Raw genomic sequence first — 21,533 nt, 5'->3', positions numbered from 1 at the left:
CAATCCAGTCTGTGGTGTCCTGGCATTTAGAGGAGGGAGGCCAGGGGCAGACGGGGGATCCCCGGCCCGCCCGAGGGGCAGGAAGGATGTGCTCCATCCCGGGCTCAGCTGCAGCCTCGGGGCACATGCCCAGGAGCTTGGCCCTTGTCACATGCCTGCCAACATGCTGTGGAACAAATTGGCAATTCAGATTTTCCAAAACAGAAGACAGAACCCCATCACCACCATAATCCACCCTACCACAACCAGGGTCACCACAGGGACGTAGCACAGGGATTAAGGGAGTGTGGGAGCTGCTGCTGAGCTGGGAAGGACTCCACAGAGTGGTGGGAAGTTGAAGACACTGGCGCAGGATTGGCTGCTCTGCTGGGTGCTCTCACCTCTGGGGGCTGGGTGATGGCTAATACACGCTGAGGTGCCCTTCTGAGCCTTTTTTTCTTTTTTCCTTTACTGGAATTGCTTGGAAGTGGCTGTCCTGTTTGTGAGGAAACATGCGGAAAGATTACTAAGCTTTTCATTTCTCTTTCTTGTAGTTTTCTTTCCTTTTTGCAGCACCACTGTGCAACTATGCATTGTATTTCACAACCTTTTGTGCTAGGTAGATGCCTGTGACTTTTTAACTCGGGGGGGGGTGGGGGGATTGCAAATGAAGGAACTTTTTACATGGATCTTTTTAATCTCAGTTTGATTGGGGGAGGGGGGTATTTGGTTCTAGGGTCATACAAGCTCTATCCCAAAGCAAAATCCAAATGTTAATAATACTAGCCTGATGCAGATACCAAAGATAATTTCTTTCCTGCAGAACCTTAGACTTGTGTATTAAGTACGATTACCCAGCACTTGCATTAGTCTAACCTCAGTAATTCCAAAGCTTAGATGTATATTTTGGTATATTTCTGGGATATTAAAAAAAAAATGTCGTTTAACTTCTTGTTTGTTTCAGTGTAATGCTCTTAAAGTCATAGCATGAAAATAACTGAACTGTCCTATTCTTAGTAGTTTGAAATAATAGTATTTTTGTATGTTTTGAGTGTGTCTATGTATGTATTAACATAACAGTTTTCACTGCCTAGGTGTTCATAATAAAAAGAAAATTAAAAAGTTCTGAGTGTACATAATAATGCAGTAATAAACTTCCAAGAGGTCACAATTTGGATTGCCTTTTCGCTGATTGCTGTTCCCAGCTGGGATTTGGTTTTAAAGAGACAGTGATCGTGTTTTTCTGAAGATGTTTTCTTTCTCTTTGTCTTTAAATATCTTAGCTCCCCCCCCTTCCCTCCCCCCTTTTTTAAAAAATATTGATTCAGGGGTGTTTTTCCACTGTTGTCAAAGGAGGGATGCAAGGGGGGACTGGCCCCTTGGCCTCCGGAAACTTTGTTTTACGTACTTAACTTTAAAATGTGAGTTTGAGTTCTTTTTTGTGGAAACTTAGGATGTGATGTAAATGATCCTTTCCAGAATTGTCCAGTGGCTTTAATGAGGCAGTGGCAATTCCTCAGTAGCTTGTTGGGAGTCCTTTCACATTTCTCTTCGGAGAGCTGAGCAGTCTGGGTGGCTTTGTGTAGCCTCGGCCCCAGAGTGCCTGTTCAGCCACTTCCCCTCTGATAGGGATGTCTTACAGGAATCAGCTGATAACACGGAGTTCTGGCCCTTGTTATCTGTGCCCCTGGAAAACACACTTTTTCTCGGTTTTAAAGACCTGAAACACAAGCAACTTTACATTTTTGGGGAATTAGCTGATCCCTCCTGAGGCCTGGGGAGGTGGGGGAATATGAGCGGTGCTGTCTCTTTAAAAGTGCCCTTTCTATGATTCCCCCTCCTGGGGCTGCCCACAGGGGGCTGTAGGCTTGGGAGAGATGGTGTAGGTGACAGTGAATCAGAATGAAATGGTAGATTTTGTGTAGATGCATTTGTCTGCTGTAATTTTTTATGTATATTAAACTTACTGTAACTGTACAGTTCATTTCTGTTGTGAAACATCATTAAACCATTTTCCAAGTGTTTTCACATTGTCTGAGTTTCTTTGAGGTTGTGCTGGTCTTCTGGGTGCTTCACACACACATTTTTGCAGCAGGTGCTCTCGGCATCTCCAGAGTCACAGTTCCTCTCCCACCATCACCCTGCGGCTGCCTCCTGTGCTCCTCGGGGAGCTGCGGCCCCTCACCACACCCTCCACGTGGTTGATGGTCGATGGGCAAGTTGAGCGGCAGTAGTCTCCTTCAGACCCATGGACTTTGAGTGATCAAACACACAGGCCCTTGATTGATCCTCCAAGGGAACTCTTCAAAGCTCTCTTCTCTGTGTATTTGTCTGCAGAACTGGGATTAAACTTGACTTTTCTGAATTTATTGTTTAAAGTGCTGTGCCCCTCTAACTTTTCCTGAACATTTATTCTCTTGGAGGCCTTCTGAAGGAAACTGACCTGAATTCAGCACCAGATTCTCCTATCTGAGGGTACACAGCTTATCTCCCCCGACTTATTATACACCCTCTAGCTTATTATACTATTTAACATTTAGTGCTGTGATACAACTAGTTGATTTCCTAAAAAGGAATAATTTTAAATGAATTTCCCAGAGAGGAAACTTAAGCTTGTTGAAGAACTTTGGGATGGGGTGCTGCCTGTATGAACAGCACGTGCCAACTGCCAGTCTGGCGTTTTCTTCTTGAACCTGGGAGATGGAGCGAGCTGTCAAAAGCCGTTGCCGAGATGTGGTCGCTGTCCTGCAAGGGGACCAAAATAGGAAGATACAAATATTGTATCATCTTCTCTCCTGGTCCTATGGTCAAAGAGCCCATTCTTTTCCACACCACCCCTTCCTTTATTTGTAGTTTGCATTTAGGTTTGTAAAGTTATTTTCTTAAAGCAATTTCAAGTTTTTAACAGAAATCCTCTGTTTGGTAGAAACTGTGGCATGCTCACTGTTAGCAAAACATTAGCAAGCAAAGCCCCTTTGCCACATGCTATACTAGGTGAATTACCTATGGGAGGAGGTGAATACTCTCTCTCTTTACTGCTGCCTGTCCCTCTCCAAAGACTAAGGGTTGAAGTTATAGGACATGTGTAGTAACAACTCAGTCATCAGTTCACAAAACTAGTTTTTGACCAACAACTGAAATGTCCAGCACCAAGCCCTAAAATGCTTCATGAGATACCCGTGGATATGAGGCCTACAGCTAAGCAGCTGACCAAGTGGGGTTAGAATCCCCTCTGAAGTTCTCAGCCTGGTTGGGACTTCTGCCCATTTTTTTCCTACCAAGCCTGGCCTCAGAGTTTCAGGTATTGCTCTGTTTATAAACCAAGGAACCTTGAATCTTACTCTAAGAAGAAAAAAAAATTGATCACAAATATCCACACCCTACCTCTGAGTTCAGTGACATGGAAGTGATACATTTTTCTTCTTCTTGGGGGATACTGTAAACGTTGATTTGGTGATTTCCTCTTCAAGGTTCTCTTTGTTGGTGTAAAGGAATCCAATTGATTTTTGTATGTTTACCTTGTATCCTGAAACTTTGCGGAAATCTTCTATTAGTTCCAGTAGTTTTCCTGTGGATTCCTTGGAAGTGATACATTTTTGAAAAATACTGCAAGCTTCCATTGTAACTCGTATTAATGTTTTGGTTCCTCAATAAAAGTAAAATACCTCATTTCCTTGATTCTAAGACACACATCTTCATATTTTAACATTTTAAAACAGGCCGTATCTTACAACTGATGTTCACATTTAACATAGTGTTTTTTTTCCTTTCATATAAGCTGATGGCACATCTTACGATCAGTAGTCTTTTGGGGTCAAGGAAATCCAGTCACGGTTTGCAGAGGGCACTGCCAGGCCTCAGGAGGGGCAGGAAACTTGGCGCCACAGACGGCCACCCACCTTGGATCTGAGCTGCATTCTCTCAGTAACTGTGTGGTGTCTCGCCTCTGCTTTTGTCAGCACATCTACTAATTTTCTCCCCACTTCTCTTGGTAGCTCTTGCATGTTACCCGATAAGTTTCTGCACCCCACCCACCCAGGTCAGCTCCAGCACCCACAGCTCACAGCCAGATTCCCTCCTTGCCTTTTGAGTCAAACTGTTGGCACAACTGGGTGAACTCTTAATTTCAAGGCAACCATACAGGTCACACAGCCAGTATCTAACTTAGCTGACCTTTAAGCGAGGTGAAGAACACAAGCCTTAGGCACGAGACTCACTTGCTTTGACTAATAGATGAGACAAAGTACAGTTTTTAAAAAGCAGGTAAAGGCTGTTTTAATAAAACGTGTGTGACATGCTTGTGGTATTGGCTAGCCACAGCCCAGAGGAGGTTTCATTAATGAACGTGAGTCAGTGGAATTGAGGCAGCCAGACCACCGTAGTGGAACCACCAAGTCCTTTTCCTCATCACCAGGTTACTGAATTAGGGCTGGCAGCCTTCAGCCACTCTAGGTGCTGTCAGTCCTCAGAGGCCCCTCCTTCAGTGAAGCCTTCCACAGCCTTCCCATTCCTCACAGGCTGTCTGCACCATGGCAATCAGTCCTTCCTGCCTGACTCATGAGCATCCTGACACCGCAATGTGAAACCAGTTCTTTGATATGATGTGGTCGAAAGCCAGTGGCAAAACTTAAAGTCACTAACTCTGGGATTGTAGCATTCTCCTTGGTAACCAGCCAAGCCCTGGACACAGTAGGTGGGTGTTCAGTAAATATTTGTTGAGTGGAATTGAATTCCTCTCTGAGGCAGGTCACAAATCAAATGCCTTCTCTTCCTGAGTTGCCTGTGACCTGTCATATGCCTGGCAGTGCTGTGCATCACTCCTGTTGGAATCCCAAACTTAGAGGCTTTTAATAGCAAAGGAGCCCTGGTGGCGCACTGGTTAAGAGCTCAGCTACTAACTGAAGGTCGGCAGTGCAAATCCACCAGCCACTTCTTGGAAATCCTGTGGGGCAGCTCTACTGTGTCCTACAGGGTCGCTATGAGTCAGAATTGACTTGATGGCAGTGGGTTTGGTTTAAATAGCCAAAGCCTGGACTTTGTTTTGGACAAGTGAAAGTACTGATTTCAAAATCTTTACCCAATATTAAAGGAGCCCTGGTGGCTCAACGGTTAAGCACTGGCTGCTAACCAAAAGGTTGGCAGTTCAAACCTGCCAGCAGCTCAGCTCCATGAGAAAAAGACCTGGTGATCTGCTTCCATAAAGATTACAGCCGATAGTGCCCCGCTGCCACCACTGACTGCTCTGACCAGGATCACAACAGAAGGTTCTGGACAGAGCTGGAGTAGGATGTAGAACAAAAGTCTAACACACAAAGACCAGATTTACTGGCCTGACAGACTGGAGAAACCCCGAGAGTATGGCCCCTGGATACCCTTTTAGCTTAGTGGTGAAGTCACTCCCGAGGTTCACTGTTCAGCCGGGGATTGGACAGCCCCATAAAACAAAATGGGACTAACAAGGCACAGTAGTCCAGGGAAAAGGACTGGAAGGCAGGAGGAGACAAGAAAGCTGTTGATAGGGAACCCAAGGTTGAGAAAGGACAGTGTTGACATGTCATGGGGTTGTTAACCATTGTCATAGGGCAATATCTGTACTGTTTAATGAGAAATTATTTTGTTCTGTAAACCTTCATCTAAAATACCAAAAAAAAAAAAAAGTGAGATCAAATTGACAACAGCAACTCAAAAGGTTTGATGGGAAACCTAGGGGACAGTGAGTTGAAGATAATGGTGCTGGAATAATTTGGAAAAGCATAGTGAGAATAGCAGCAAAACTGGAAGAATGGAATGTCACTAAATTGTACATGTAGAAATTTTTGAAATGGTGTAATTTTGGCTATGTATTTTCACCAAAAAAAGGTCCTCCAAGGTCAAGAAGGGAGAGAGGTGACATGTTGTGGGGTTGTTAACCAATGTCATAAAACAATATGTGTACTGAGTGTTTAATGAGAAACTACATGTTCTGTAAACTTTCACCTAAAGTACAATAAAAAAAAAAAAAAATTTCAGCCAAGGAAGCCCTATGGGGCAGTTCTTTGTTACACATAGTGTCCCTATGATTCGGAATTGACTTGATGGCACTCAATAATAACAATTAGTGGGCTTGGTGAGTTAGGTCCTTTTTTTTACAGCTCTTAGATGAAATACTGCTGGGGACAGAGCCACCTTTTGTGAGGGAAACTGACTTAGAAGACCTCTGTTGTTCTCCTTCCCTCCCCTAAGCCACATGGACTGAGACACTTGTGCTGTGGCATCAGCTGCTGTTACTAACTCCAGGACACCCTCTGCTCACCATGTTGCCTATTCCTGATGCCTGGATGCTAGGCTTGCCTCTCCCTCCTGTCTTCCAGTGCTCCACAGGCTGCTCAATGCTGAGAGGCTGCCCTTCCGGGCCTCCTTACCCGCCTTTCTCATTGCCTCTCTCGGCTCCAGCATAAGGCCCAAGCCCATCCCGACGTAGTATTGCACCGAGCAGTGCTCGGGGTACCATGCGGCACAGCCACCAGCCTAGGTGCCATGCTCACCTCACATTGCGGTTCGTTGCCCCCCAGCAGCATTCTGGGCCACTGTGTGCACCTCTGTTCACCTGCACACTCCAAGGAACCCGTCCTCTCCTGAGCATCAGCGGCTCGCCCCCACTGCAACGGCAGCATGCAGATTCCATGATGACTGAACTATCATTTCAGGCCCAACTGCTGAAAGAAAGCTTAGAGCAAAGCATTTTCACTGCTGCATTTATTATGCAAAATAGCATGGCTTTAGCAAACCAGTATAAATTAAAACCGAACAGAGCAGAGAGGGTTCTCCATCGGTGGCCATGTGCCCTTTAATTACACAGTGATGTTCCAGAAAGTCCACTGAGGTTTTGCCCATTGGGCCACTGTCCGCTGGATCTTTATAGGTCGGAGTGGTGCTGGGTCTTCCCCCGAGGCCTTCACAATGATGGGTTTGGCTTTCACTCAAGGTGTGAAATGAACCAAGTGCTCAGAAAAGAACATGGTTTTGCCCTCTCCTCTCACCATCCCCCCACCCTGCCCTTGTTCATAGTCTCTAATGATGCTTACTGTGGTTTTTATACCAATTTGTTTACAACTCATTTCCTCTATAAGAGTGTGAGCTCCATGAGAACAAGGACAGCCTTGTTCATCTTTTGATCCCCGTAGTTCCCCTGTCCCCACAACTCTAGCTGACCCTGACTCCCACCCCCATCTACTTCCCGCCTCCTCCCCTGAGCCACCTCTGGCCACTGCAGACTTGCCTGGACTCTTCCTCCCATCTTCCCCTCTGCCTAGACGTTTCACAAGTAGACACAACAGCCTCCTCGGTGCAATTACAAGTTACCTTGAAGTAAGGAGGAGGTTGACAACAGAAGCCAAATTTACAGCAGGAGTGAAGCCACGCAAATGCTGGCAGAGCAGGACAGACTATTAGAACGTATGTAACATCTGGGGTTTCTCTGGGGACTTTACAAGACACAGACTCAGCTGTGAGGTGGAATGTGCCCATTTCCTGGGTGAGAGCACTGAGCCAGTGGCAGAGGGGGAAGCTACCACTAGCAAACTAGAAGACCCAAGAACATGCCATGTCCACAACTGGTTCATCAAGGACAGGGCCATAACCCCGGTGGATACATCCCGTATAGTCCAGGGAGTGTTCTGTGTATGACAGTGTAGAATTGGATAGGACCAAATGTTACAACTTGAAGCATCCTGTTCTTAGACTTTGGTGGCTGAGCAATGTGAGTGGACTGGGTTGTAGATGCTGTATCCTCTGTCTTCAACAATCTGGGCGTCTGCAGGTAAGCCTGTTGAGTGGTGAAATCCCTGTGCTGTTAGCGAGGGGGCAGGGTCTGCATGTGGAGGGCATCATAGGTGTCCTTGGTGGCCGTGCTGAGCCCCTGGTGAGAGCAAATCAGAAGAAAAGAGTGAGCCAGGAGCCCCTGTATAGGCAAGAGCCTCCCAGAGGCCTCAGGTGTCTTCCGCAGCCCCAAACATGACCTCCCAGCTTCCAGAGGCCCAAAACAATCCCGTCAGCTCACACAGGTGGGGAGGTTTTGCCGAGAGGGCTGCAGGTGGGGTAAGTTCTGTGCCCTGCTGGGAATGGCCTTGGAGCAACTCCTTCCCAACCAAATTCTCACACTTCCTCCTGGTGTCCCTAGTGCAGTGCCTACAGTGCCTGGGCCCAGCCAACTTCCTGTCTGAGCAACAGGAAGGCAGGTCCCCAGCCTCCAGTACTGAGCTGGAATCAGTAGAAGGGCCCAGGCCTGCTCCAGAGGATCTGCTGCCCGTAACGCACGGTCCTGCAGAAGCCTGGACTTGCCACGGTGAGGGAGTGGTGCCTCCTTGGCCTCAGCCTCCCCCGAGCCTCCCTGCCAGGCACCGCTGGGAGAGCAATGCTCTCTCAGGGAGCAGATGGGCAAGGCTGGGCCCCGCCTCCCTGAAGCTCTTCTCTCCCTGCTGCAAGGCCAGAACCAAAAACCAAACCAAACCCATTGCTGTCCAGTTGATTCTGACTCACAGCCCCACACAGGTAAAATTCTGGTGGCACTTTTGGAATCATCACGAACTCAGGCGAGTCCAGCATCCTGCCGCTTTGGGATCAGTCCAGCCAGCGCTGAGCTGCCCAGGGGAGCCAGAAGGCCAGAATGAGGACCTGCTGGGGAGTGCAGGGTCTGCTGTGCTTCGTTTGGATAATTATTTGCACCGATTTGCATAAACCAGGCACTTGACTATGGTAAGGTTTCTTTTTAAAGTGTTATTTTCTTGATTTTTTTTTTTTCCTTCAATCTTCCTGCCCATCTTCCTATTTTATTCAAGTCTGAGGATACGAGGCAGTGCAGGGCCCAAGCAGTGGGCACGGGCCTGAAATCCCCCGTGTGGCTTGCTCTGACCACATCTATGCGTCCGTGTGAGAGGTACCCTCAGCTGCTTCTGTCTGCTGTGGCCAAGCCAAGCACGGGGCCACACAGCCTCCACAGAAGCCAAGTGATCTGCTTGAACTGGTGAGTCCCAGCCCTGCCCTGTAACTGCTGGCAGTGGTATCACCACAACACTGAATGGATGTCCCAGGACTTGCCTTGCCGGCCATTGGTAAGAGCTGGTGCCACCAATATGCCTAAAGTGGGGGCCTTGAGCCAGCTCCCCCCTGCCCCACCCTCAAGGAAGGAGGAGCACAGGCCAAAGCGCTCGCCCAGAAGGCCTGCCTCTGCTCTTACCTGGTAAAGGCCATCCGGCCCTTTGCCTCTCCGTCGCTGGTTCTTTGGGAGTGAAACGAAAAAAGAGTCAGCAATTCAAGCAGTCAGTAGTGACATTCTTGCTGAAGGGCCCTCACTCAGGGTCCCCCAGAAAGTCGGAGGTGACTATCTGCCAGCCAGCACACCTGCCCCTGGGTGGGAATGTTGACCTTGGCCTTGCAGAGTAAGGTGTGGCCTGGCTCCGACCGGGACGGGGTTTGCTCTGCCCGGCTCAGATCCTCCTATGGACATCAGATTCCGAGGACCTGGCCTGTGCCAGGATTTGGGCCTCGCTGGGATCTGGCCATGTTGGCCACTGCTTGCAGTAAACCGGCCTCCCTGCGGCTCTCAAAATTCTTGGTGATTCACAGGTGCTCACAGGACCACACAGTGGTTACGAGGTCTGGCTGCAATCAGTGCAAATCCTGGCTCCTCTATCACTAGGTATGTGACCTTGGGTAAGTTCTTTAACCTTCTCGTGCCCTGTAGCATCCGTTTCCCACAGGATCATTGTGGGAATTAGCAGCACTGACAGGGCCTGCTTCGTGGCTGAGGCGGGTTTACTGCTCTGCTCTCACTGTGCTGACTTTCTGAATCACTTATGAACAAGGGACCCGCATCTCACTGGCACTGGCCCTTCAGTCCTAAGCACTGAACTATCTGGCACACATTAGGCACTCTACAAATACTGTTGTTAACGGTTACAGGTGTGACCTGCAAAGCTTAGGCTGTTTTAGAATCTAGATTTAGTTTTTAATCCTACAAGCGCCAGCCCTTCCCTAATATCTCATGCATTGCCACGCTGGGTGAGAGCTGGATTTACCTCCACCTCTGGGGCCACCACAGGGGCTTTTGCAGGTGGTATGAGGACTGGATGGGAGTGGATGCCGAAGGCAGGCAGATCTGGGAGACTCTGAGGGAATCCCTTAGAGCAACCACCTGCCCCAGTCTTGGAGAATTAAGAAACAGTGACACTCACATCGCCTTTCAACCCAATCTCACTGTAGGCCTCCGCCATCTTGTTTTTCTGCAGTGCCTGGAGAAGAGGGAGTGGGACAATGGTTTTACTAATCAAACAGTGGGCTCCTCTACAAGAAGAAGCCTCTCGACTCCTCACCTGGTAGGGGCTCCCGCAATCAAGGCTCTGAGCCTTATTCACACAAACAACTCTGCCCACAACCAGCTCAAACCCTACCCTCCTCCTCTTCAGCCCGTTGGTATCTTCTCTGAGTTGCTAGCGCTTTGCGGCCGGCAGCTCAGTTTGGCTCAAAAAGACAGGACGTGGAGTTCTAGCCAAAGAACGTGGATGTTGGACAATCCCAGGGAGCCCCCCCGCCAAAAAAAAAAAAAAACCCACTGCCGCTGAGTGGATTCTAATTCATCGTGACCCCATGTGTTACAGAGTAGAACTGCCTCATAGGGTTTTCTTGGTTGTAATCTTTATAGAAGCAGATTACCAGGCCTTTCTTCCTCAGTGCCACTGGGTTGGTTTGAACTGCCAACCTTTAGGTGAGTAGTCGAGAGCCAACCGTTTGCACAACACGAGTCATTTATTTGAGAAAGTTCTCTCTTCCCACACCTAACAACTGACTGTAGGAGGGGAGAAGAGGAAGCTCCCTTCACAGCAGGTTACCAACTGCGAGTTGCCCACCCAGGATGGGGATGGAACAGAGGAATACTCAACAGAATACCCAGGAACAGGGGCCGCTCAGAGCGCCTGCCTCCTAGCTCTCCACAGCCTGCCCTCCTGTGCCGAGCACCAACCCTGGGCACTCCAGTTTCAGGACCAAGGGCTGAGAGAAGGAATGCATGGGAAGGGGAGAGAATTCCCCACTTTTCAGCTAAGGACTTTTCTATAAGCAGCTACTGCTGCAGGCAGCAAGCACAGTAGACACTATTTGGCCCAGGGAAAGGGGGGATCAGGCCAGAGATAAGGCACAGAGCGTGGGGAAAGGGCCTCTCCAGAGCTCTCCTCCAAGTCCTTCCCCAACCTTCTAACATAAAACGTGAGAGTTCCTCTACTCACATTGTACACGCCTTCCTGAGGATTCTTTCTCCTCTGCTAGAAGAGAAAAAGAGAGAAGTCAGAGGTGGAGAAACATGAATCCAGGCCATGAGAGTTGCAGGCTCCCCACTTCCCCTCCCGCCACATATACCCCCTGGCTTCTGCCATCAGCCTTTCCTCTCTGCTGCCTCAGTCTGGCCGTGCCCCTCACGGGCCTCACAGCTATGCATGTCTCTCATACTCCTTTACGTAGCATACTGGCATCTTCTGCAGGATAGGGCCTCTGATGAGCCTACCCAGCTGGGGGCTTTGCCCAGTGCTGATGGCCCATCTGTCTGCCCGTCGCAGACATACCCTACCATTAACCTCACAAGTGTTTTTTTTTCCTGTTGTCCTGGAATTGCGGCTGAAGATGAAATGTCCCCTCACTTGCAGCCAAGGCAGCCACTGTTTGGCACAACCTGCTGAGAGGGCCTCCTTCCCCACCCATCCCCCTGCTTCCTGGCTGGGCTGAAGAAGAGGAGAGGGCACAGGTGTGGGTGGAGGAGGGGGCAGGGGAGCCTAAGAAAAATGATAGCCTCTCCTAGCCTGCCCATTCACTCTAGCAGCCCCACGCCTAGCACGGGGCTCAGATAGGCTGCCAGGAGCTGGCAGACATGTGTGAACCAAAAGCAGAGGGATCACTGAGCAGTGTGTCAGGGGGTACTGCCCTTAAACGTGGGCCCTGCTCTGCAGAGGGCCCTCCTCTGGCCTCGTCAAGCTGCTCTTCTCCCCACAAGGTGAGGGGTTCATGGAGACAAGGAGACAGAGCTGCTGGAGCCGCACCCCTGACCATGCTCCAGGTGCCAGGGATGCAGAATTCCTTGCGCAGGGCCTTGGGCCCCTTCCTGTGTGGACCTGTTCACCTGGTCCATCCTCCTGGGGGCGGATGGTGCCACCTTGTGTACATCTCAGGGTGGCCAAGGAGCAGCTGCTGTGTTAGGGAGGTGTCTGGAGCTTGAACAGGTGGGCACAGTTACCCAATAAGTAGGTAAGCACAGCCTTACTTGTGCTTACTTACTAATCTGCAGTAAATAGTTTCACATGGTTTGCACTACATCAAATTGTTAATTATGAAATTGTTCACTACAGATTAGTAAGTAAGCACAAGTAAGGCTGTGTTTATCATGCTTACTGGGTAATCCATCCCAGTCAGGGACTATAACTTTGAAAAGAGGCTTTGATTCTGTAGGAAGGTGCTATGGGGTTGAGAGAGAGATAGATGCCAACCATACCCAGAAGCAGAATCTTTGAAGTGGTGAAAAATGGGAAAATTGTTCGCTACAGATGATCTGGTAAGCAAGGTATGCACCGTGCTTACTTTGCCTACTGGATAATCTGCCCCTGGGTGGGCAGCGGTGCCACACTCATGCATGTGAGGCCCCTTGTGATACAGAATGGAGCCGAGAGGGAAAGAAGAGAAGAGGAAGGGAGAGGACGCAATGCGGGCCTCCGTCTGTCCTCTTGCCCCAGGCTCACCAATGTTAGGGTCAAGGCAGGTGGTAGGGTGTGTGCAAGGGCTGAGGAGCCGTCCTTGTCCTGTCTCGGCTGAGCACCTACCTCCTCCCCACCTCCCGCCCCCTACAGGCACACAGAGAAATTCCCTACCTGTTTCCCTCCCATTTCAGGGTCCCAGCCCCGTCTCTTGTCCAAAACGTCATACTCTTCTCTTCTTCCTAAATTGAGCTCCTAAAAACAGACAGAAAAATGTCAGAGAAGGCCAGGCAGAGAAGGCGAACCTCAGGAGGAGGGGGCCAGCTGGACTCAGAGTTTGTTTCCCACTGGGTGGTGTCTCAGTAAAAAAAATGAGCAGGGACAGGGTGTGTGTATGTGTGGTGTGTGTGTATGGTGTGAAGTGTGTGTGAGTGTGGTGATGTGTATGTGGTGTGTGTGTATGTGGTGTGAGTGTGTATTTGGTGTGTATGTGGTTGAGTGTGTATGCAGTGTGTGTGGCGTGTGTATGGTGTGGAGTGTGTGTGAGTGTGGTGTGTGTATGTGGTGTATGAGTGTGGTGTGTATGTGGTGTATGTGGTGTGAGTGTGTATGTGGTGTGTGTGTGTGTGGTGTGCATATGCAGTATATGTGCTACGTAAACTGGTGCCACTGGTCATCTCAAAAATCACGTGTTACTCTGGTGTGAATGGGATCCCCAAAGGTTACCAAGTGCTTTTTGTACTATATGCTTATCACCTAATGAGATAAGTAATAACAAATAGAGAAGCTGAGGCTCAAAGAGGGTAATCAATTTGACCAAAGTCCTACAGCACAGGAAGTGTGAAATAGCTTCTCCCAACGCTGTGAAAAGTCTAAAATTGTCACCCTCTTCTAAAAACCAGAAAACCAAACCCATTGTCATCCAGCTGATTCTGACTCACGGCTACCCCAGGTGTTACAAAGTAGAACTGAGCTCCATAGGGTTTTCTTGGATGTAATCTTAACGGGAGCAGATCGCCACGCCTTTCATTCGCGGCACTGCCGGGTGGGTTAAAACCCAACCTTTCAGTTAGCAGCTGATCCAAACAGCTTGCGCCACCAAGGACCTCGCCCTCCTCTAGCCTTTGCAAATTGCGGATTTGCTGGGGGCTCACTGGTAGTGCCAGGTACTAAGTGCTTTTCATGCATCAAACCCTGAAATCATTTAACCTTCACAGCAACCCCATGAGGCAGGTACAATTACTATCCCATTTTACGGGGTTATAAAAAAATCTTACATTGGTTAAACAATTTGCCGGGGCACAGAGCTGATAGCTGCAGAGCCAGACCCCAAATCTAGCCTGTGACCCGTGTTTTCCACTGCATCCCCAGGGAAGACCTGCACTTTCTCTCCGCGTGGTCTGCAGAGCGGCTGACTTACGTTGTAGAGCTGGTTGGAGCCGGGCTGGTAAGCGGGCACATCCGCGCTCCTGCTGAACTGGAAAAGAGTAGCCAATACCGTCATGCCCCGTGCGCGGCCAGCCAAGGCCTCCAGGGCCAGGGGCAGCCCAAGGGAAAGCCTCACCCCAGCCCTTGACAATAAAGCAGTTCGTGTTGGGGCTGGTCCCTTGCAGAAGCCGGCGGCGTGGCAGCCCGTGTCTCCTCCCTCCGTGACACGAGCATCCCCAACGCTGGCCCAGGACCGGCTGGGGTGGATGTGCCCCGGGCTAGCGCGCTTGCGCATGCGCAGAACTGCTGGGTTAGCGATCGCGGGCCTGTCCGCCTCGGATGCTGAGGACTGTCCCAAGAGAACGGTGGCCGCACAAGGTCCTGCCGCCTATCTTGAGCCCTAGGTCAGGGTGCGTCCAGCTCTCGATCTCAGGCCGGAGGCACCGGAGCAGGCCCCAGCCAAGGGAAGCCTGGCGCTGGCCCAGAGTGCACGGACAGCCTCACCCTTTCTCTGGTTCCTGCCGCCTCTGCTGAGAGAAGCTCCAAGGCCTTACAGATACAGAGCATTGGAAACAACTTGGAGAGCATCTAGGGCACTGTTTTCAAACTTTAAAGATGAAAATCAGTAAAACTCTCTTTTTCAGATGAAATCTTGAAGTGATGACAGAGAGCTGGAGCCTCCCCTTGCCCCTGAGACCTTCCACCCTTGGCCCACCCAACCCAGCTGCTCGGAGAAATGCAGGGTCTGCAGAACACTGGTTGAAAACCCATGCTCTGGGCCAACCCTCCCATTCGCAGATGGGGAAACTGATAGAAAGGTTGACATGGCCTTGCTGAGCAGCTGGGCAGCAGGACATGGGAAGAGGCCTTGGATCCCCTACCTTCCATCCTTGTTTGTCTGAAGCAGAAGCCTCTCTCCTGACCGCCCACAGCACCCCCGCCTGGGACATTCAGGCATGCACAAGGGGCCAGCCCCAGGCTCTCCTTCCCACCCTACTGGGCTTAACTAGCACCCCCACCCCCACCCTCTGTGCATACCAGATGTCCCCAGCTCTTCCCATGGACACCGAGCTCTAGGCACTAACTGAGCTTGAGCTGACCTTCCACCGAGTTGGGGAACGCACAACCTCCCCCAGGCCCCCAGTGACACCCACCTGTGCTCTCAGGAACAGGGCAGTGATAACGACACCGTAGATGAAGAGGATCCCATCCAGCAAATAGCAGATTTTGGGGTCCAGCATGCCGAAGCTCTGTGCCTCTGCGCCAAGAGACAAGATTGGTCAGCCAGGCCCAGAGAGACAGAACAGTCGTCGCCACTCTGGGTGGCCCTGTGGCCAAGGAAGTCATGATAGGGGGCCTGGATCCAGCTCTTTGCCCCTCTGACCACACCCTTCCTCTGGCTGGCTTTGACCAGCTCCTGGAAAAAGTTAGCCTGCTCCAACAGCATGCCTGGTACCTGGTGGGGCCATGGAGCCTGGGAAGGTGGGAGGAGGATGGAAACTAGGCCTTTCTGAGGAAAGTCTGTGGAAGGTGAAGCTGCCACAGAGCTGCCACACAGCCTGAGGGCCCAGCTGTGTGTGAGATCGCAATGAACCACACCCTCCAGAAGCCAATGCAAGATGCCCACATCTGGATGAATGGTCCCAATCAGGTTACAGACTGTGACTCCCTGAGGCCTTTCGGCAGAGCAAGACTGAGCCCCAAGAGGGCAGGACTCTGGGTAAGGGTGGGGGCTTGAAAGGACAAGCTCACAGATTTGGTGGTCAAATGAGTGAATTTCAGTCTCTAACTATTAGGACAGTGAGATTTTGGGTTAATTTACCCTCCCTGGCTCCTCTGCTCCCTCAGTGCCCAGTGCTGAGCCTCCCTCCCCTGGACCCTGAGGCCTCATGAGTAACAGAGGGACCTGTGGTGAGCCCCCTCCTCACCTGGGCCAGGCATCTCCCTGACCACCACTCCTGGCCCCATTGCAGTGCCATAGATCGCTTTTGTGTGGCCTTTGTACCCATGGTCTTGTAACTTCCACCCAAGTGATTGGGCAAGACTGTGTGACAGGGTTAATTGTGGCCCACCAAGAGGATTGGTTAGTTTTGCCACCCAGATGGGCTTGAAATGAGCCACCCCAGAGGTGGGAAAGAAGAGAAGATTCCACCACCACCAAGGAAAAACAGCCAGGAGCCAGGCATCTTTGGACCGGGGATCCCTGTGCTGAGAAGCTCCGGTAACCAGGAGACGGAGAGAGAACTGTCACACTAAAGGCAGCGAGAAGCAGCAGCAGAAACCCGGCAGCAGGAGACGGAGCGGTGGACTTCCTGGCCACAGAGAGAGAAAGCTGAGTGCCTTTGGGCAGAGGCTGAGGGCCAGGGAGAGGCGTACCTGTGAGCACAGCTGGCTGGGAAGAGGCTGTCCTGATGGAAGAATTGTATCCTGAGTGTTCCTGAGCCTGAATTGTAACCTATTACTTCCCTAGTAAATCCCATAATTGTGAGTGTGGTCTGTGAGTTCTCTGTGGCCATTGCAAAGATTATCAAACCCAGCAGAGAAGTAGAGAGTGCCGTGGGAGGGATGACTGGTGTCAGAATTGGTAAAAATGGTGGAGAGAGGAGGCATGTCTGACCTCTGCCTCATAGGAATCAGCCTTGGGCTGTTGATCTTGATTCTCCTTCCCACTTGTGAAGAGAGAGGAGATCAGACGCTGCCCCCACGTTGTTTTTACACCCATGGTCTCAGTCTCATCCATCCCCCACCTTCTTCTCTCCTCTCACGCTCACTCACCATTCCTGGGACACACCTTACTCTTCCAGGCTATTTGCTGCTGTGCTTTTGCACATGCTGTTCCCTCTCAATGTTCCCTGCCTTTGTCTGCTGCGACCCTGCCATCTGGTAAAATCTGATGTGTCCTGCAAAATGCAGTTCAGAGGTCCCCTTTGTTTAGCCTTTCCTAACCCAAGTTTCCAAGGAACCCCTCACCCCTTCTGCCATGTTAACCTTTGCCAAGCGGTAGTTAATGCATATTTAGTTGGCACTGAGGTTGGGATACAGTAGGGTTGAGGAAAGAGTTACATTAAATATTCTGGTTAAATAAAAGTTAGCATGTATATTTGGAAGATCATTGCACTGTGAGCGAGGAGATGCAGATTTTAGTCTTGACTGTACTTCCCAATAGGTAAGCGTGCAGCAACTCAACCTGTAAAATGGGTGTAATATCTATCTCATGTCACCCCTGTCTGTAGCCACAACAGCAGCAGGCCAGGGTCGGCTTGGTCGGAGTCTGTCTCTCCCGAGACCAGGGCTCCCTCTGGTGGCCACCAGCAGCCTTACGTCGGGGCAGAGTGAGTGGAGTCTGTCTTGAGCACTGTCATATCCTTACTAGCTGTGTGGTTTTTTTACCCTCCCTCAACTGCATCTTCTGTTAAACAGGGTGAAAACTGTAACATTTCTTCAGCATTATCTGTTCCAGACACTGCTTTCACTGTACTAACTTGTCAGATCCTCCCAACAGCGCCTGAGGCACAGAAAACTCAGGTTTACCCAGGAGCACAGAGCAAGCGAGTTGCAGACCCAGGACTGAGCTCTGGCACTGTGTCCATCCTTCCTTCCTCCTCCCTTGGGCCCATCCCCTCCCAACTCTTCCTCCAGAACAAGCTGTTGGCTGCCCCCACAAACCATGGAAGCAGGTTATTCAAGGCTATGCCCAGAGTCCCCATTCTTGCCTCTATCCCCAGTTTAGGACCCTCCCAGCCCAAGGCAGCTGATCTCTTTATCAACTTCCCACAGCCCTTACTTAGAAACCATTGATGATCCAGTCACACCGAGGGACGTCCAGGCTCCTTGTTAAGCCATCCATGACTCTGCCATACCAACCAGCCTGGCCCGGCTCCCCTTGCACCCTTCTGCCCTACACTGGCCCTCCTGATGTCGTGACATTCCAGTCTTCCTCGGAGACACCAGCACTTTCTACCTCCCCGCCTTCACCAGACAGGGCTGGTTTCTCATCCCAGCCTGCCATTGCCAGCTCCGGCCCCTCCACTTAACACCTGTGGAAATCAGAATTGTTTCCACCCACCTTAGCCCCTTGTGGCAGTGCAGCGTGATGATGTGGGTGCAAGAGCTTGTCTCCCAGACAGCACTCCACAAATGTGACTTACGGGGACCACGAGTCGCCCCTCTATCTAGAATGTACACGCGTGAGGGCAGCAGCTACATTGTCCTCGTTTTTGCCTCTTCCTTCACCTCCAGAATCAGAGTACAGGGGACAGGGTGGACATTCATTAGACAGTGTGGAATTTTCAGGACCGAACTTCCTGGAGGAGGAAGATGCTAGACCCCAGCCTTGGGCTTGACTGACCTCTGGCCCTGAGGCAGCCTCTGGAAGCCCCCACTGACAATTGACAGGTGGGGGCCGAAGGTCCCAGGAGACTGGCCAGCTCCTAGTGAAGGCTACCACAGCTGAGGTGATTTTTCCTTCTAAGACCGGAGAGGAAGTGTCAGCTGCAATTTATGGGGGTATTTGAGATTCAGAAAAAGGACCAGGAGAAAATGGCTCAGTCTGTCCCATAAAATGAGAACAGAAAAATTACTGGACAGTAAATTTAGAGCAAATAAGAGGAAATATTTCTTTGTGCTGTGCAGAGTCAGCTCCGTGGGGTCAGGGAAATTGGGTGCCTCCAGAGAGATAAGTAATAGGGACAGGGTTTTTTTTTTTTTTTTCCTTTTTCTTTCCTGTAAAGAGCAGCACAATTTTATGGCCCGTGACAAGTGTGCTGTGTGTGGTTTGTTGGAGGAGAGGGTATTAACCCCAACTCACTTTCCTGGGTAGGGACCCTCCCTCCACTCAGTCCAGCTGTGCCTTTGCTGGAAGGGTGGGCCTGTGGCGGGCAGTTATAGCCCAGAAAGTTCCACACAGGGACCCTAATCAATTATGTAATTGATTAAACATTTATTTATTTATTTATTGGACATCTGCTCTGTGCCAGGGGCTGTTGCCATCGAAAGAGCCCTGGATTGGGTGTCAGTGGGCAGTAGTCCTACCCCTGCCACTTTCTAGCTCTGTGGTCTCGGACAAGCCACCTCTCCACTCTGGGGCTCAGTTTCTGCATCTGTAAAGTGGAGAATAATCATGTCTACCTTAAGGGCTGTGGTGAGGATCATGTGAGATACTGTATTGGGAGGTGCTGTTGCAATTTTTCTCTTTATTTTCAGCTAGCAGCCTAGCGCTTAACCACTTGTGCTGCCAGGGCTACTTGTGCACCTGTTCGTATCTCTACCGAGTTCTATCCCAAAGGGAGCCAACAACCTCTTCCTTGTTGTTGTTAGTTGCCATCAAGTTTGTGACCCGTGTACAGCAGAATGAAATGTTCCTCCATCCTGTGCCACCTTTGTGATTGTTGGCATGCTCAGGTCCCTTGTGCCTTCCCACCTAGGGGGCTCATCTTTCAGCACGACATTGGACAATGCTCTGTTGTGATTCATAGGCTTCTCATGGCTAATTGTCAGAAGCAGTTTGCCAGGCCTTTCTTCCTGGTCTGTCTTAGCCTGGAAGCATCATTGAAACCTGTCCGCTATGGGTGACCCTGCTGGTCTTTGAAATACTGGTGGCATAGCTTCCAGCATCATAGCAACATGCAAGTCACCACAGTAGGACAAACTGACAGACGGGTGGAGAAGCTGCTTCCTAACCTGTTGCCATGGAGTCGATTCTAACTCATGCTAACCTTCTGGTTAGCAGCCCTAGAAGTATTTAATACTGTTACGTGGTGGCTGCGTTCCCGCGTACCTGTAGAGGCTGTCTTTATCTCCCGCTTCCCAGATTCATAGCACCCAGGGGAATCCCAGCGTTTGAAAGGGAACCCAGAGACTGACTGAGTGAGGCCTCTTACATGGACTCTCAATCTTGGCTGCACATTAAATTCGGCCCAGGCCCCTCCCTAATGAGCTCTGATTTAATGGGTTGGGCTGGGGCCCAGGTATGGGAGATTTCAGCGTGTGGCCTGATTTGAGGTTCAGCCCCGCAACATCACACAGATGCAGCCAATATTAAACAGAGCATGTTAAAAGGACCCTCAGCCTTCTGCAGAGATACAGCCATACCCTCCAGCAAATGTAAATTCATAGTCAGAGAGAAAGAAACAAATGGACAAAGCCTCAGTCCTTCTTAAACACTGTAATTTTTGTGTGTATTACTAAACTTCTCTAAGCCTCAGTTTCCTCATCTATGAAATGGGAATAACGATAGTACCTGTCTCATTAGATGGTGGTGAGGATTAAACAAGAGAATTCATAGGGGGCACAGGACTTGGCATATAATTATTGTTGTTAGTTGCCATGGCACCGACTACGACTCACGGCGACCTCGTGTGTGCAGAGTAGAACTGCTCCATAGGGTTTTCAAGGCTGGGACCTCTTGGAAGCAGATTGCCAGGCCTGTCTTCCGAGGCACTGGGTGGGTTTGAACTGCCAACCTATCAGGTCGTAGTCAAGTGCTTAGCACTCACAATGTCAGCTAGTGTTGTTAGCACGATTTTTACTTTAAGCACTTGCTTAAGCTAGAGACTTTCCGCCTTGTAGCAGGATGCCTGGAACAGGCCATGGGAGGCACCCAGAGATAGATCACGGAGCACCTCTATCTGTTATTCCCTGCCTATAAAGGCATCTAAAAGTATTGTCAGTCCTAAGGAAACAATTAGTCTACAGGACTAATGGCCCACACGAACCACAGGCTCCTCTACCAGAAGAACTAGGTGATGCCTGGCTCTGACCAGGGACACAATGGAAGGTCCCGGTTAGAATGGGAGAAAAGTGCAGAACCAAATGCAAAATCATAAATAAGTCCAGACTTACTAGACTGATAGAGACTTAAGGAATCCCTGAGACTATTGCCCTAAGGCACCTTTTCACTTGAAACTGAAGCCACTCCCAGAAGTCACCTTTTAGCCAAATAATAGACTGGCCAATAAAACAAACAGTAACATCCGTGAGGAACGTGCTCCTTAGAACAATCAACTATATGAGACCAAATGGGCAACATTTCCCAAAAGGAAAGATGAGAAGGCAGAGAAACTGGGGGGATGAAAACGGGGAAAGCAGGGTGGAAATGGGGAGAGGGCCGACACATTGCAGGGATAGCAGTCAATGTCACGGAACAATTTGTGTATGAATTATTGAAAGGGAAACTAATTTGCTGTGTAAAGTTTCACCCAAAACACAATAAACTGTTAAAAAAAAAAAAGAATCACTAATGATTCTTATTAGTGAGAGTGACCTATATACCCACCTTTGTCATCTTTATAAAGGCCCTGAGTTCCAGAAGCTTCCTGGGACTGACCACCAACAGGAAGATTCTGGGGCCTCAGAGGGGAGCCTCACAGAGGCGCTCGTCCTTACAGTATCTGGTCTCCACGTTTTCTCGAGTGAGAT

General features: G+C 50.0%; 1 protein-coding gene across 2 annotated transcripts in view; it reads right to left on the bottom strand.

The window, feature by feature from the left end:
• Nucleotides 1-6,699: 6,699 nt before the first annotated feature.
• Nucleotides 6,700-21,533, bottom strand: part of CD247 (CD247 molecule) — an 82,472-nt gene continuing 67,638 nt past the window's right edge. The window contains exons 2-8 of one of the 2 annotated variants that reach the window (XM_023738486.1): nucleotides 15,272-15,375; nucleotides 14,110-14,166; nucleotides 12,864-12,944; nucleotides 11,238-11,270; nucleotides 10,191-10,247; nucleotides 9,194-9,235; nucleotides 6,700-7,876 (exon numbers count right to left, since the gene is read on the bottom strand). In XM_023738486.1, the coding sequence (XP_023594254.1) occupies nucleotides 7,811-7,876; nucleotides 9,194-9,235; nucleotides 10,191-10,247; nucleotides 11,238-11,270; nucleotides 12,864-12,944; nucleotides 14,110-14,166; nucleotides 15,272-15,375 (440 nt within the window). In that variant the 3' untranslated portion in view covers nucleotides 6,700-7,810. Of the gene's footprint in view, nucleotides 7,877-9,193; nucleotides 9,236-10,190; nucleotides 10,248-11,237; nucleotides 11,274-12,863; nucleotides 12,945-14,109; nucleotides 14,167-15,271; nucleotides 15,376-21,533 lie in introns of both variants that reach the window. The other variant, XM_023738485.1, reaches the window with a different exon arrangement.

This window comes from Trichechus manatus, unplaced genomic scaffold (assembly GCF_000243295.1).
Source record: "Trichechus manatus latirostris isolate Lorelei unplaced genomic scaffold, TriManLat1.0 scaffold00117, whole genome shotgun sequence".
NCBI classification, from domain to species: Eukaryota; Metazoa; Chordata; class Mammalia; order Sirenia; family Trichechidae; genus Trichechus; species Trichechus manatus.
Note: the sequence above shows the minus strand (reverse complement) of the source record. Positions and strands in the feature narration are given on the sequence as shown.